Consider the following 16,484-nt stretch of genomic DNA (forward strand, 5'->3'; position numbering starts at 1 on the left):
TGAATTGCGCTGCGCTGCAGTTTCGTTCGCACAATGTGTCTCGCTCACTATTCGTTTGATTTCAGTCTGCTCCCAAATTGAAGGCCCGGGATTTGCTCTCCTTTTCGCGACAAGTCTGCACTCCTCCTCTTCGTTTCGATCTCACCGCTTTATGACCGAGGCGCCAATATGGGCGCCGGAGTTTGAAGCCACTCCTGTCTAGCACGAACATTCTCCCACGTAACTACATATTGCTCCTCGCTGCCGCTGTGCCCCATTTTCTTAAAACAAAGAGCCATTTTTCAGCCCGATGCATTTTCACCTGCCGTTTACCAATCAAATGAGTGGTTCTTAGGGGAATTTGCCTGCTGAAGCATATAGATCACACAGCAAATACACGTGGAGGAGTGGAGTTGGTGGCGGAACTGCGCTGAAACTTTTCACGGCAGCAAAAACTATCACCGTACAACAATCCAGACACTACTCTAGCCCAGATAAAAATACCTGCAGCGGGATATCCGAAACATTGGCTTTAAATAGCCCGTCGTTGTCTCGCTGGTAGCCGAGCTCTTGTGTCCAATTGACACCTGTGGTTATTTGTAGCTATCCAGCGTTATATCATCGGCATGGACCAGAAAAGCATTGCCAGCAAACCCAGCAGCAGCTCACTGGCGGCCAACGCGGGTACTTTGGACGTGCCAGGTGTTCCCGTTACCGAATCCGGCATACAAGAAGCCGCTCCCGCCTCGACGTCGCCTCTTGTCCCTCCTTCCTCGACTTCTGCTTATTCTTCTCCCCCTTTCACTTTGTTTCCCGGCACACCAGCAAACAGTGTTGGCCCCTCTGTGAAGAGCAACCAGTTGCGCTCACATATCACTGCTCTCCAGGGTCCACAACCTGGTCTCCCTGTCGCCCCGGTAACACCAAGCGGTGTTGCGGAGAAGGGAGTTGTTTCACGGTCTGCCCAGGAGGATTCCGTTCTTTCACAAGATAAGCCACAACGCATTGCCACTGAACGTGAAGGCCACCGGGTTTCCTTCTCATCCTTCCATTCTCTCTCCTCAAGCTTCCATTCTTCAGCAGTGGACAAGTACCCTAGCACTACGGTATCCAGCTTTGCTGGCTCTATCAAGGGTAGTATGGAAACACCTTTAAAACCCCCCGCTACAGCCGTAGGTTCGACGCTCGATACCAACTCACGGGTCCATCCATCAACAACACCATCCCACACCAGCTCTTCCAGTGCTGTCGTTTGCTGTTCCCCAGAACCAAGCCCTCAAGGTCTGCTATAATCCTATTTCTCTCATGAAGAACCATTTTAGTCGGGACTAAAACGCGCCTCAGGTCTTTCCTTTGCGTCCCAAATGGCGGATGGTGGAGAAACGTTAGCCACGAACTGGGTTTCACGTCCAGGGCGGTCTTCTAGTCGTACTCCTCGTCGATTTAGTGGTAGTACTGGTGCAAGCAGCATTAGTGAACTGGATGGTATGCGTAACTCCCTCGTATGCCATACTACTTTGAGATTAATCTATCAAATAGGTAAGCTGGCCACTGTTGGCAGAATTGGGGTCTGCGCTCTAGACGTCAAAGCCCGAAGTAAACCAAGTCAAAATATTCTCACAAGGCTACAATCAAATGGTGAATTCGAGGTGATTGTATTTGGCGATAAAGTAATTCTTGATGAAGGTGAATTTTTCCTACCAAATGTCGGCTCCGATTGTGTCTCTGACTAACTTATGATTTGCTAAGATGTTGAAAACTGGCCGGAATGGTAAGCTGCTTCTCCATTAGTGGCAAAACTGAGCGTAAACTAATCATATCAGTGATTTTCTTATTGCATTTTTCTCGGACGGGTTTCCTCTAGATAAGGCGATCGCTTATGCCCATCTTCGGAAGCCATTCTGTATCAATGATCTTCCCATGCAGGAAGTTCTTTGGGATCGCCGTCTCTGCCTTCGAATATTGGACCACATGGAAGTTCCTACTCCGAGACGAGTGGAAGTAAACCGAGATGGTGGCCCCAGACTCGCTACTCCCGAGCTAGCTCAACACGTATATAATTTGACAGGTGTGCGTCTAGAAGGCCCAGATGATGGGACAGGCGGCGGGACCCCACGGACGCAAAGCGTGACCATGTCTGAAGATGGAGAGTCCCTCATCGTGGATGGCAAAGTATTTGGGAAGCCGTTTGTTGAGAAGCCTGTCAGTGGCGAAGATCATAATATTCACATTTACTTTCCCGATGATCAGCATTATGGCGGGGGCGGTCGCCGACTGTTTCGAAAAATCGGAAACAAGAGTTCTGAATATGACCCAGATCTAAAAGTTCCGCGTTCTATTACCGAACCAAATGGCAGTTATCTCTACGAAAAGTTCCTCCGGGTGGACAACGCAGAGGATGTCAAGGCATACACGGTTGGGCCCGACTTTTGCCATGCTGAAACCCGTAAATCACCAGTCGTTGACGGAGTCGTACGTCGCAATACCCATGGCAAGGAACTTCGCTATATTACGAAACTGAGCAAAACAGAAGCGGCCATGGCGAGCAGAATTTCGAATGGATTTGGCCAGAGAATTTGTGGATTTGATCTACTTCGCGTTGGGGATAGCTCTTATGTTATTGATGTCAACGGCTGGAGTTTTGTGAAAGACAACAATGATTACTACGACAAATGTGCTAAAATACTCCGAGACATGTTTGTCAAGGAAAAACAGAGACGGGAAGGGGTTATGGAACCGCCTGACTTCCAAACTAACAGCAACTCAGGATCACACCGCAGTGCATTACATAGTGTTCTGAAGTCTCCCAGTATACTGGGTCTGAATAAACACGGAATCAAGATAAATTCGCCCTCTTCTGCTGATGGTACTATTGATCAACAGGCTGCATCGCTGAAATCCGAACCCAGCAACCAGCCCACAATTGGCACGTTATCTGCATCCAATATCGGGTCTCCACTCCCGGTAACTAGTATACCCCCACAAGACAAAGGCGCTTCAAGCTCTCAATCAACATCAAGTGCGCCTCCACCATCTTCAAAGCATTCTTGGAAGCTTAAAGGTATGGTTGCTGTTATTCGACATGCCGACAGAACGCCGAAACAAAAGTTTAAGTTTACCTTTCATACACAACCTTTCATTGACCTGCTTAAGGGTCACCAGGAAGAAGTCGTGATAAAAGGAGAAACTGCATTACGCAACGTTTCCGATGCTGTTAACATTGCTATGAAGGAAGGTGTTGAAGACGTCAAAAAGCTCAAGCTACTCCAAGCTTCCCTTCATCATAAGGGCGGCTGGCCGGGCACGAAGGTGCAAATTAAACCTATGTTTAGAAGGCGCACGGCAGAAGAGATGAGATTGCCCATAGCTCCCCATTCTCCGGCTATAGAAGCCTTAACTGATGACAGTCAAGCTTCACATTCCGGAAATTCAGGAAACGGTGCTAGGTACCCCGTTGCTAGGAGTGATTCAATGTCTGGACCAACATTTTCACGCTTCTCTGCCGTCGAAAATGATTTGATTCTTGACAAATTGCAACTAGTGATAAAATGGGGTGGCGAGCCCACCCATGCCGCAAGGTATCAGTCTCAGGATGTAGGTTTGAATATGCGAGATGATTTGAAACTGATGAACAAGGAATGTCTCAATGATGTCCGGATATTCACCAGCTCTGAACGTAGGGTGAGCACGAGTGGTGAGTCAATCCAACTACAGTACACCGCCTGCTTCGACTGCTTCGACTGCTTACCTAGATGTAGCCCAAATTTTTACCTCCGCGTTTCTTGATTTGAAGGAGTTGCCCGAGGATTTCATTCAAGTAAGAAAAGATTTACTTGATGATTCAAACGCCGCCAAAGATGTTATGGATAAGGTCAAAAAGAAGCTGAAACTTCTGCTGCGCGAAGGAAACTCCGCCCCTCCTCAGTTTGCTTGGCCTAAAGAAAATATACCGGAACCTTCTGTCGTGTTGTCAACCGTCGTTGAGCTCATGAAATTCCATCGCAGCGTCATGCGTCACAACTTCCGACGAGCCGAACAGGAATTGAATTCTCCGAATAGCGATTCCGATGAACAGAGTGAATCCCCTAAATTGCGTGACATTCAAGGCCGGTGGTGTGCTGGGGAAGATCCGCAACTTTTCAAAGAACGGTGGGAGAAGTTGTTCAAAGAATTCTGTGATACTGAAAAGGTTGATCCAAGCAAGCTCTCTGAGCTATATGACAGTATGAAATTCGATGCCCTTCATAATCGGCCTTTCCTTGAATGGGTTTTTTTGCCACCAGACCATTTTGTTTACGAAGATGAAGGTCATGCCGGGTTGATGCAGCCTCTTGGTTCAATTGAAGATTCCTACGACTCATACTTTAAACTGTATCCAGGGTCTACGCCTACTAAACCTAAAATAGATAAACGACTGTCCAGGTTAAAACAGTTATACAGCTTAGCCAAGGTTCTCTTTGACTTCGTGACACCTCAAGAGTATGGGATTGAGGATGAAGAGAAGCTGGAAATTGGCCTGTTGACATCGTTGCCGCTACTTAGGGAGATTGTGATGGACTTAGAAGAAGTACAGGCCTCGGAGGATGCAAAGTCTTTCTTTTACTTCACCAAAGAGTCACATATTTACACACTACTCAATTGCATTTTGGAGGGGGGAATTCAAACAAAGATCGCGCGGCGAGCCATCCCAGAGTTGGATTACCTTTCCCAAATCTGTTTTGAGCTGTATGAGTCGAGGGACAACGAGTCTGACAAGTCCTCCTATTCCATTCGAATCTCCATCAGTCCTGGATGCCACGCTTTCGATCCACTTGATGTCCAACTTGACTCAAGACACGCAATTGGCTGCGCCCCTAGACGAAGCCTTACAGCGCATCATGACTGGAAAAAGGTCATCGAAACTTTGAAAGCTAAATTCGATACGTAAGTAGTTCGCTATCTGCTCCCATAAACACGACTAATGTTGTTTGCAGTGTAAAATTACCTAAATCCTTCATTGCCGTTAACCTTAGTGACAAGCACGCCGCTGCCAGACAAGAGGAAACGGTAGAAATGTAATCATTCACGGTGTACTATATTGGGAGGTATTCTACTTTCGGTAGTTGGACAGTCTTTTCTTTCCTACTGCATCCTGGTTGAGTGGCTGGCTTATTTTTTGCGAAGGCTTGAGATAGAGTTAGATCGGTAGATGGCATTAATCGGCGATGGGAGGCTTCTATCTGTCTTGAGAAATTGCGCTCATTTTACCCCGTTGCAGCTGCTATTACATATGGCTGTCTAATATGTATGTTTGTACTTCGTGGTAATGTATGTACGTGTTTTGCAAAAATCATTTCTACGGGGTCACGCAGCAAGTTTGAATTGTAGAGGCCACACAACCATAGCTATTCATACCCTGTCATTTCGGGTTGGCCGCCAATCCTATTCCAACCACTTGGTCAAACTGTCATCCACCCGCTTTGACGGGATTTTCGGTTAGCGTGGCATGGGTTTTTACCTGTAGATGAAAATTTTATTCTGATTATGTCTCTAAAATATCAAGGAAACCTAGATGGAAAACAGGTGGCAGTCTCTGTATCGGAAACGGGCTTCGAATATGAAGATCTAAAGTCAACGCAAACGTCATCTGTGTTGTTGGACAAGATAGTAACCGTTTTTCCTATTTCCAATGAAGGGAATGAGGATTCTCAAATCAGCATTCTTTTTATCGAGCAGAGCGCTTCGGATAATTCGGACATCAGGTTGAAGTGCCTGGAAGTTCGCGGGCTTCAAGATGCATTGTGGCACAGGACGATGACCGTGCTCCCACCATATTTAAGAATCCCACCAAGCAACACTTCGAACATACATGTTGTTGTCTCTACACATTCAGGGACCCATGGAGCTCTTCGCTTTTTCGACAATGCGTTACGGCCTCTGCTGTCAAAGATGGGCATTGAGGGTTATCAACATTATGAAACACAGTCAGCAGAGACGATCATTGAATTGAGCCGAGCGATATTCCTGCCAAAGGCACAAGCAGGAGTAAGGCAAACTATTATTTTACTTTCAGGGGATGGTGGGCTCGTTGATATCATCAAGGTCCTTTCGGGGATGGGACACTCCAGTAGTTGTGATATGGGTGTGTTTGTCGCGCCATATGTCTCCCTTATTCCCATGGGGACCGGAAATGCTACCGCAAACTCAACTGGTCTAGCTGGAGATGCTACATGGGGACTATCCACATTGCTACACGGAAGACCCCAGAGGTTACCCCTATTCCGAGTCTCCCTGTCGCCAGGCTCAGCGTATGTGATAGATGAAGGGCGACGGAAAAAACCAATGCTCGAATCCACCGAGACAAATGGCGCTGCAGAGGTGTATGGAGCAGTGGTTGTTAGTTGGGGCATGCACGCATCCCTGGTAGCGGAAAGCGATACCACTGAATATCGCAAATTCGGTGCCGAGCGATTTCAAATGGCGGCAAAAGAGCTCCTATACCCCTCGGATGGCAGTCAAACACACCAATACCAAGGCGGATTAACGCTAATAAAGAAGGGCCTACCTGGCGCTGAGGGTGTAGTGGCGGTTGATAGAATGAAACATATGTACGTTCTGGTTACGCTGATGTCGCAGCTTGAGAAGGGATTTACCATATCTCCATCGTCTACTCCATTAGATGGGCAGCTAAGGGTAGTTCATTTTGGGCCGTTGGATCCGGATGTCGCTATGGGACTAATGATGAAGGCATACGATGGTGGAAAACATGTGAACGACAATCTGGTTGGATATGAAGCTGTGGAAGGAGTGAGAATTGAGTTCCAGGAGGAAGATGACAAGTGGAGGCGAGTTTGTGTTGACGGGAAGATTCTGGTAATAGAAAAAGGAGGATGGCTAGAAGTTAGAGCGTCCAGCGAAAATTTGTTGGACTTGATTATTCTATAAACCCTGTTAAAGTATCTTGTGGACTTCTCACTTGACAATCAGCTGGTAGGATAAGCAAACACTTTTGAGGTACTAAAAGTGCAGCCAAACAGGCAAACTCCTAGGCAATCGCCTCTGCTCAAAGTAGGTACCTAGTATGTGTATAGGCCGCTCGAATGGGCTGTGGTTTGTAGACTTATACTAAGCGAGTGTTCCACAATGAGGTCTTATATTCTGAAGTTCTATGGGACTGTAATAATCCAAATATCATTGTTGTCCATTTTCCGGTTTGTGGAGCTTATGAGGGCCATACTCTGGAAGTTTGACAGCTGATCCATAGGGGATGCTGGGTGAGAAATGAAGGTGAAGAAAAACTAATAAAAGGAAGAAGATATTGAGTGAGTAGAAGGAAGCCCCTTGACTGCTCCGATGTGCTCCATGCATGGATCTTTAGAATACAACGACGTCGGTATGTAACATACAATGGGCTCATTGCTAGTAGTCGACTAGGCATATTTCTTCATGTAAAGAGAGTTCATTAAAGAGGCATTATTAAGGGTCTTTTGGTACGTACTCGGACCGCAATTCTGTTCTCCTGCCGTTGTTCTGGTTGAATGCTGACTCAGCGGGCCGGCACCGGACCTTCATCGTCCCGAGAACGATCTTCACGTGTCAATGATGATTTGATGACATAAGCAATATCCCACATTCCTTCTGCCAGGCTGCTTTCCTAGTATGATCTCGACATCAAGGCGGAGTGGTTTGGATAAGTCGCAGAAACGCATTGTTTCTGTAGCGTGCGCTACTACTGCTGTTAAAATTGCTACCCTACTTTCCTCAAGTCCACCATGATCTGTCTAGCCATAATACACCGGAGAATCCACCTCCAATGTAGTTGATCGGTTCGATGCTCGTCACTCCTCGCACATATCGTCTTTCTCAAACTCCAAACAAAGGGCTATCGCTTAGCCTCGAAAACTATCCTACCTTCCGAACGCTTCGAGGGTGGAGAGTGCCCCCTGAAGAGATAAGGCAGGCAGCAGAAATGCTGCTGATACACCAGACTGGGAGTGTTCGGTTAGGAGAGGTTGTTCGGTAAGAGAGTACTCACCCTGGTCGCTTTGAATTAGCTTTCTTACTCCTGCTGTGAGACGATAGGTATACCCTTACATACACACCTTCCGCTGATCGAATACTCCCTCACCCAACTGAGCTATTCGTCAAGATCAAGAATACCTCGGCGATTGCATTGCGTGCTGCCTATCTCCATGGACCCTATACCCTCCACACATCTTGCTATCCGTCTACCTTCGACCCGAATAGAAAATTTCTTAATCAAGAAAGTGAGGGAACCCCACAGTTTGAGCCTCACCTGCAACCGGGAGCAGCTTGGGATTCAATAATACCTGTGCCAGAGCACCTTCGAGATGGGAACCATCCAGAATCTGAGAGTCCCGAGGGACGTGGCGTCACTTGGGAGATTGAGATTTCGTCGCAGTTGGTGTTCTCTAATACCGCTAGCGTGAATTTCGAAGTTCTCGTTGGCCGAGACTTAAAGTCTACTGAACTGGGCGCAACCGGCATTGCTGATTTGCCTGCTCCCGGGCAGCTTCGGGAGCACAAGCGTCGTTCAAAAGAAAGCAAGAACGGGAATGTAGGGAAACATCAAGGTGTATATTCTGAATCTGTTAGCCTAGTCGTCACTGATACGGCTGCGCTGTGGACCTCCCCTCAGTTTCCTTCGTGGGACGACACTGAAGCTCTGAAGGATCTTGAAGTCGAGCAAACAGAGAATGTGAATAGACCCTTACATGGGAGCTCTGAATGCTCTGGAGGGCCTCGGAAACGACAAAACGTGCATTTTGTGGTTTTAACTCATGGTTTACACAGCAATGTTGGTGCGGATATGTTGTACATGAAAGAAAGTATCGATGCGGCAGCCTTGCAGGCGCGCGAGGACCGCAAGCAAGCTAGGGAGGAACAAAGGAGAAAGACTGCATCTGCCACGAACGTTCATGACGATATTGATGACCATGACGACGAGTTAGTTGTTGTCCGAGGGTTCCCAGGAAATGCAGGGCGGACAGAGAGGGGTATACAGTACCTGGGGAAACGCTTAGCTAAATACGTCCTTTTGATGACATATCCCGATCAACCGTATCTTCCCACAAAGAGTCCAAGAAAAATGAGTTTCAGCCAAACATTTGGCTTTCAAAAGTCACAGCATACTGAACAGGTCTGCGCCTCTCATTCTGGAAGCGCCATCTATCGCAAAGACCCGGCCCACAAAGGGTATGCGTATCAGATAACAAGCATCAGTTTCATTGGCCACTCGCTAGGTGGCCTTGTACAGACATATGCCATCGCATACATCCAAAAACATTCGCCCGAGTTCTTTGACTTCATCAAACCGATCAATTTCGTTGCATTGGCTTCTCCTTTTCTTGGACTCAGTAACGAAAACCCCATGTATGTCAAGTTTGCCCTCGATTTCGGCCTGGTTGGCCGCACTGGGCAGGACCTTGGGCTCTCGTGGAGCAGCCCATCGAAAATGCGAAGCGGCTGGGAAGCCATGATTGGAGGCATCGGAGCGGATGCCAACAAATCCCAGCCAGAGGCAGGGGCTAAGCCTCTGCTAAGAATCCTTCCAAGTGGGCCCGCTCACTTAGTGCTGAAGAAGTTTCGCAATCGAACGGTTTACTGCAACCTGGTGAACGATGGGATCGTTCCCCTCCGCACGTCGTGTCTGCTGTTCCTGGACTGGAGAGGTCTGGAACGCGTGGAAAAGGCAAGAAGAGAGAATGGTATTGTTGGGACAGTAGCTGAATGGGGCTGGGCTACACTTACCGGTGCTGCTTCAAACCCTCTGCGCTCCAGTCGGACGCCCACCGCGATCGCGGCCGAAGAACCCCAAGAAAGTGCCAAGGTCTCTGGTGCGTGCAAGGATCCTGACTCTGGTGTCCGCCGCCCAGAAACGCCTGAGCTTCCTTCACCAGGCCAGTTTCTAGCTTCGCCGTCGCAATCTGAGCCAAACCAAAGCCTGTCCGGCTCCAAATCCGACGAACCATCTGATTCCTCGGCGAGCCCTTTCAATATGTTCATGGCACTGTTCAAGTTCTCCAAAAGTACCCGAGAGAACAAGGCTTCTAAAATATATAAACGAAGCCAAACAATTCGGGAGACTCCCCCTGAAGGAAATGAGCCCGGGGGGCCGCAGTCACGGCCGCCTTGCCGTACTCGTGGAGACTCTCTATATGAGGAAGGGGGCCTTTTCACTCCCCCAAAGACAACGCTATTTGAATCTGCTGGTGATGTTATTAGCCCCCCTCTTCCCACCCTGGATTATTTGCTTGATCCATCTTCCCGCCCAAGAACCATTCTACATGATCGCGTCTACCACCCTGGCGATATACCTCCTCCTCCCCCTGCAAGAAATCGTTCTCTATTCCGCACCGCCAGCGTCAGCAGTGCTAAGGCTGGCGGCGATAACGCGTCTCAGCATGGAAGTGATGTTCCGTCACTGCAAGCTGCCGCTGGGTCCAAAATGAGCAGTGGTATGAAAGTCGAGGAAAAGATTGCGAGAGCCTATCATCGCGACATCTCCTGGCGCAAAGTTCTAGTTAGGTTGGAGCCTGACGCCCATAACAATATCATCGTACGACGCATGTTTTCAAATGCCTATGGCTGGCCAGTGGTGAAACATCTAGTGGATACACATTTTGCCTACACCCTGGCCGCAACTACAGCTGACAATGAGACAACGAATGAAGAAAGAGCGCTCCCTCTTCATACAGCTGTGACCGCACATGGTACTGAAGTTCAGGGGCAAACCGATGCTCCATCAACATCCCGAGCCCTCAGACTAGATACCAAGAACATGGGGGCGGATGGCAAGGATTCTGGGGGTGAAGAAAACGATCAGGTACCTGAATTGGCATCGAGGCTTAATAGCCCAAAGATCGGAAGCCCGGCAATGTGCTCAAGTCCTATCTCTCTCGATAACGGAGAGGAGCTTTTCCCGCAATCAAATATCAGTTCTAGGCGTTCATCTCACCATTCGAAGATATCGAGGCAAAGTTCCGCACAGTGGACAGACAGATATCTAGACGACGGAGATGAAGATGAATATTCCGATGAAGCCGAACATTACACCGAACTCAGACATAGTTTCCAAACACGCAATTTGAATACCAGCTCAGGCATACATCCTTCCACTCTAGAGAGTCCTACTTCGACTGTTAATGATGACAAAAAAAAACCAAACATACAGAATGACGCTGGCTAATATATGGCTGCTCATGGGGTGAAGGTTTTCGAAGCCTGTTTTGTGATGTGCATTGAGGGATGTCTTGAGTGGCTCTCTATGGCTCAATGGCGTGTTAAATACTTATTTTCGTTTTTTGCGACTCATCATGAACTCTATCTTTGTAATAGACACGGCCGACGATGATATCTTCTCTCTGAATGATTGGGGTGTTGGTATCTTTTATGAGGTAGCTTAGCTAATCTTAATATCCAATTCTCGGTTCTCCTTTTAATTTGGCCTGAAGGGAAAGGCTATTACACAATCTCTCGAAATGCTATATCTCATCGATGCGAATCATTTACTCCACCGCATGGGAAGATTATATATACTACTACTTGATTTTGAATGAAGGTTTACACTATGTATTGGCTTGTTTATAGCCCCGCAAACAGCCTTTAGTTCGAGGGCCGGCGACTAACTAACTAGTTAACTAACTAACTAGTGGTTGGGGCCCAGCAATACCCGAACTGTTGTGTTTTCTTGTTGGCTTATAGTGAGGTTGGGCATCCTTTGAAATTCTTTTTATTGGCGCCGGGATGCTTGGCTGAGTTTATTCTGTTGCCCATTATTATTTATTCAGATTGCGTTCTTGACCGAGCTATGTGTCCTTGAAGTTGCAGAGCCGAGGCACCATGGTCAATTGATATGGTACAAGGCATTTCAGTTCCTGCACATACTAGTATTTCTTGATCTGAGTGGAGAGCTAGAGCACTGAACAAATACATACATACATGCATTGACTTGCCACAACATGACCTAGGGGGCTGTTGCGAAGGGGTAAAGACTGTGATAGCTTTCAATTTTCCAACTAGAAGATAGCCTAGCCAAGGCAAGTAAGAATTGTTCCATAAAAAACCCGTCTGGTAGATAATGAATGCAAAAATTAGATAGAACAAATGAAATATCCAACAGCATGACCGATAGCAAGCTTCGTATCCATAATAATAGTAGGGATCCTATATCAAGTTGACGAAAATATTCAATCGTTTCACTCTAGATAAGATAATTTTTATCGAAGTGCGAGTACCTTGTCTCGTAGTCTGTAAAACGGCATCACCGGCCAAACCAACTCACTCCTATCCTATACTCTTCAACCCTAGGGGTATGTAAAGGCATTCTAGTTGTGGAACACATACGCCGTCGCCGACGCGTAGCGTAGTCGGGCGACAACGGTCGGATCTCGGTCACTTGGCGGGGTAAAGGGTATATTTGGCGTACATGGCGGTTGATTGGCGGAGGAGGAGTATGAGGGCGCACAAATCGACGTGGGAGCACGAAATTGTCGTAAATCGGGGGGAACGGGTCACCAGCAAACGTTGGGGTTCCATGGCGATGATAATCTGCCGCGTCATCGTCCAGGTCGTCGTAGTCATAGTCGTAGCGGCCATGGTTCTCCTGTAGCCTTTGGGCAAGGTACTCGTCTGCCCGCTCCTGTTCGTTTCGCATGTCCATTTCCTGTTGATAGCCACGAGGCTGCGGCATACCACGGTGGTTGGGATACGGCATTCCAGGATGATGGTTATATGCAAAGTTGTGTCCATCTTCCTGGCCGGGATTCTGATAATTGAACCATGGGCAGTCGCATGTTTTCCATCTTGATCCACAAATTATGCAGAATTCGGCTGTACAGCGACATGTCATATGGTTGCAACCTTCTTTGAGTTCTACCATAGCAGAGCAGTTGAAGCACCGCTGCCAGCCAGCCTCTTTGGCCATTTCAGTAAAGGCCTTTGCGTCGTCATCCTTAGGGCAATCTTTCGTCAGGTGCCATTTGCCATTGCACAGCACGCAGACTTTGGTTTTACATTTGGTGCATTTGCCGTATTTCCTTCCATGGTGGGCGCCATAGCTGGTATCTTGATGGATATGCTTTGGAGGAATCCACTCTCCGCATCCTCGGGCGGGACAGTATATCCGGTTCTTGGTGCTATACTCGTGGAATTTCTTGTTCCAAGTTGCTTTGAACCTGGCATCAAATAGTCTATCAACGTACTTCACCGGAATAGGGTCAGCAGTGCAGCATCGAGGAGGCATGTGCTGCGGATCGGTTAAGGAAAGGGTGAAGGCACGTTTCAGGCACTTGTAGCACATGCGATGTGAGCACGCAAGTTTAGCTGACCGGCTAACCGGAATGTCATCAGACATGCAGATCAAACACGAAACCCTGGAGCTGTGTCAGTGAACGAAGAAATAACCATACAAAGGGGTATATCGACGTACTTCTTCTCACGGGGAGGAGGAGGCGGAGGCGGAGAACGAAACAGTGCGCCCCATGAGAAAAAGGACGGCACAGGCTTTTGAGCTGCCTCAAGAGCAGGGCTTTCCGGGGATTCTTTCGGGTGCTTTTTTGGCATAGCACCATGGTGATGAGCAGACAGAGTTCTTACCATCAGGGGCACTTTCGTTCTTGTTGCTGTAGGAGGCGGCGAGCTTTTCCGCCTGGCAGGGGCTGGGCTGATAGGACAGAGCCATATAAGGAATATGAAGTAGAAACAGCCCAGACAGGAGTGCTTACCTGGAGGTGGCTGTCCGGCGTGCTTTGCACTTGGAAGGAGGTGAAGGACTGCTGACCCGGCTTCGTCCTCGATGAGTGGCAGTCGAGCTCATTTTGTGTCTGGGCTCATCATCTTCATGACCTCTAGACCGGGGAGCTGAATTCTCAGCAGCAGATTGAGGTTCTGGTTGTGACCTGGACCTCCTATGCTTGTGTCTGCGTCCTTCGTTGTCTGACGCCCGGCTCTTGTGTCTGCGATGTCTGTCTTTGTCGTTTTCAGTTTCTTGACGCTCACGCCGGTGCCGACGGCGTCGAGAGCTTGACATCTGCGAGTCGTCGCGGTCGGTCGTCGGCATTGTATGTGTTTCGCCCTGGCGCAAGTGACGTTTACGTAGCGAACTGGCTTCCAGTGGCCGCAGAGACCGGGTCGAAGTTAGTAGAGGGCGGGACAGCAGAGCTGCACGTCAACTATCGGAAAGCCAGGCCAGTCCTGGCCGCCCATAATGGCGTCGATGCATTCACTTGGGTTGGCAGAGTACAGGTCAAGGGCCGGGCCGGGTTTTTATCATGAAGCCCAGGGCAGTCCTCCAGGCGCTCTCCAGACGCCAACCACGCGATTGCATGAGCCCGCCCACCTCCAGCTGGCATGGATTTGCGCCGCGTCTCGTTCACAGGTGGAAATCCGTCGGATTCAGACCCTGATTGGGCGCTCGCGAGCGTGTTTGGGCTCGGCCACCATCGTCGGCAGAGGGACACTGCACGCCAGCAGATGCGGGCCAGCTGGCACCCCAGCGAGACTTCGAGGAGCCACAGGGTAAGGGCAGCGCGGAGCCCAAGCATTGGGCGGGTGGTGGTGGTGGTGGTGGTGCTGTTGCTGTCCAGTGCGGCGTGATTGGCGATGGCGATGCTTCAAGACGCGCCGGCCAAGATGCGACTCGGCGTGTTTGGGATGCGCGCGTTGGACGTCTGGTCGCCGCCGCTCATTCGAAGACAATTCTTTTGATTATTAGGCATGTATCTCGTGCTATGTCCGTTCTATTTAATTACCTCGCCGACTACCAGTGGATTTTATTTCCCGTCACCTGTTCCCCGCCCCCAAGCAGCGTTTCATCCGCCCGGCGCTGAACGCCCTCGGTTGGCTCACTGACCATAGCTGAACCTGCCCTTGACAAAGCCCCAGAACTCCGTGGCAGTCTCTCGCTGCCCCTCGCCGTTCTTCGATGCCCGGATCGCGAGATACTGTCGGCCGTCGACCTCTGCTTTCCAGCCGCCCGGGTTACCGTCGACCATGATGCCTCCCGCCTCCGTGAGAATCACCCAACCTGCACACACGTCCCACGCCCAGCAGCCGCCCTCCCAGTAGAGATCCATGAACCCTGCAGCGACGGCGCACAGGTTTAAGGCCGCGGATCCCATGCTGCGCATCGAATGGACCATCGCGCCGCCCTCCTCCCGCGTCTTGCCCAGCATCTCGAACGTGCGGATCTTCGTGTCCCAGTTCTGCCCGCTGCGATCCGATCCCCACTCCACGCCCACCAGCGCGTTGGAAAGCCCCTTCAGAGGCTCGATAGCATCTCCCTTGAGCGGCAGCCGGGTGGTGCGGTTGAGAAATGCCCCCTGGCCACGGATGGCGCTGTATAACATGTTGGTGAACGGGTTAAATACAACACCCACCACTGGCTGCCGGTCAATGGCGAAGCCCAACGAAATACAGGCGTTGGGGAAGCCGTGGACGAAGTTTACAGTCCCGTCGATTGGATCAACAACGAATGTGGGTGCGTTGGTCAGTCGCATTCCCGGCTGGTAAGTCTCTTCTCCCAAGAATCTAGATATTGACCATCTCGCGTCAGTGGCAATGCAGTGCCAGCCAGCAAATAGAGAAACAAACACCCGTCCACATACTCGTAATGCGGATATCTCCTCTGCAGTTCCGTTGACACCATCTTTTCTACGGCGCGGTCTGTCTCCGTCACTAGATCTGAGCCTATGTATGTGCTCAGCAGATACCCTGTTAGCAGCCCCTCGGGTATAGGTTCATACATCCATCCATATCTAGACGTACTGTTCTTCTTTGATCCCGCGGCATTGACCAGCGGCTTTGCGCCTGTGATCATCTCCCCCGCCTTCTCCGCAAGCTCCAGGAAGCAATCATGGATGTCTTGTAGATTTGGTGTCGGGATGCTGGCCGCCATTGTAGCGCGCTAGAACGGGTATTTTTTCTTTTTGTATTTTTCTTTTGGTAGAAGTGTCTCCGGCAACTCAAAATAAGACGGCGGAGAGAAGAAACTTTCACGAGTAGTTAAGGCACCGCTTGTTTTCTGGTCCCTGTCAACCGCCGGGTTATAGCGATGTTTTCAATCTGCGTTCAGACAAAGATCCAGCAAACAAACAGCCCACAAGGTTCACTAGGTTAACAGTAACTAACTATGCAGATGCAATGCAATATGCCGTCGACCTGCACTCGGCAGCAAATAACAAAGACGGCGCCCGGGAAAAATATCAAACCCAGCTGCCAGAGAGCCCACAGCCCCTCGGCGGGGAGAAATGCGCCTGTTTAAGAGCTCCAGCACTTTTCACATGAGATGGCCCGGCCCTGCTTGGCGGGCGAATATCGTGCGATTCCGATCTCATCCTTTGCCCTTACTAGTTAACTGACGGGGTCGTCCCCTGTCCAATGCTTCTAGAAATCTAATAATTAACCAACTCATGCGCTGCAAAATCGTCGCATCCAGAGACGAGGGTCGTTGATGTAACTATCACTCAAGGGTGGCAAGCATACGAATAGCCCTTAACCTCGCTCAT

General features: G+C 49.4%; 5 protein-coding genes across 5 annotated transcripts; 3 read left to right on the top strand and 2 right to left on the bottom strand.

Moving 5' to 3' along the window:
* Window positions 1-605: 605 nt before the first annotated feature.
* On the top strand, window positions 606-5,037 carry VIP1 (inositol hexakisphosphate and diphosphoinositol-pentakisphosphate kinase; the record flags this gene model as incomplete). Its single annotated transcript, XM_049253026.1, has 7 exons — window positions 606-1,260; window positions 1,324-1,464; window positions 1,519-1,665; window positions 1,729-1,750; window positions 1,803-3,673; window positions 3,738-4,902; window positions 4,953-5,037. 7 exons carry the CDS (start codon window positions 606-608, stop codon window positions 5,035-5,037), a joined length of 4,086 nt encoding a protein of 1,361 aa, XP_049107889.1.
* Window positions 5,038-5,502: 465 nt separating this feature from the next.
* Window positions 5,503-6,903, top strand: LOZ57_003981 (uncharacterized protein; the record flags this gene model as incomplete). The annotated part of the gene is made up of 1 exon (XM_049253027.1): window positions 5,503-6,903. One exon carries the CDS (start codon window positions 5,503-5,505, stop codon window positions 6,901-6,903), a length of 1,401 nt encoding a protein of 466 aa, XP_049107890.1.
* Window positions 6,904-7,789: 886 nt separating this feature from the next.
* Window positions 7,790-11,167, top strand: LOZ57_003982 (uncharacterized protein; the record flags this gene model as incomplete). The annotated part of the gene is made up of 2 exons (XM_049253028.1): window positions 7,790-7,977; window positions 8,041-11,167. 2 exons carry the CDS (start codon window positions 7,790-7,792, stop codon window positions 11,165-11,167), a joined length of 3,315 nt encoding a protein of 1,104 aa, XP_049107891.1.
* Window positions 11,168-12,241: 1,074 nt separating this feature from the next.
* On the bottom strand, window positions 12,242-14,038 carry LOZ57_003983 (uncharacterized protein; the record flags this gene model as incomplete). Its single annotated transcript, XM_049253029.1, has 3 exons — window positions 12,242-13,352; window positions 13,409-13,642; window positions 13,704-14,038. The coding sequence occupies 3 exons, from the start codon at window positions 14,036-14,038 to the stop codon at window positions 12,242-12,244; spliced, it is 1,680 nt and encodes a 559-aa protein (XP_049107892.1).
* Window positions 14,039-14,822: 784 nt separating this feature from the next.
* LOZ57_003984 (uncharacterized protein) lies at window positions 14,823-15,874 on the bottom strand (the record flags this gene model as incomplete). Its single annotated transcript, XM_049253030.1, has 2 exons — window positions 14,823-15,666; window positions 15,723-15,874. 2 exons carry the CDS (start codon window positions 15,872-15,874, stop codon window positions 14,823-14,825), a joined length of 996 nt encoding a protein of 331 aa, XP_049107893.1.
* Window positions 15,875-16,484: the final 610 nt, after the last annotated feature.

Source organism: Ophidiomyces ophidiicola, assembly GCF_022830035.1.
Source record: "Ophidiomyces ophidiicola strain CBS 122913 chromosome Unknown scaffold_15, whole genome shotgun sequence".
NCBI lineage: Eukaryota > Fungi > Ascomycota > Eurotiomycetes > Onygenales > Onygenaceae > Ophidiomyces > Ophidiomyces ophidiicola.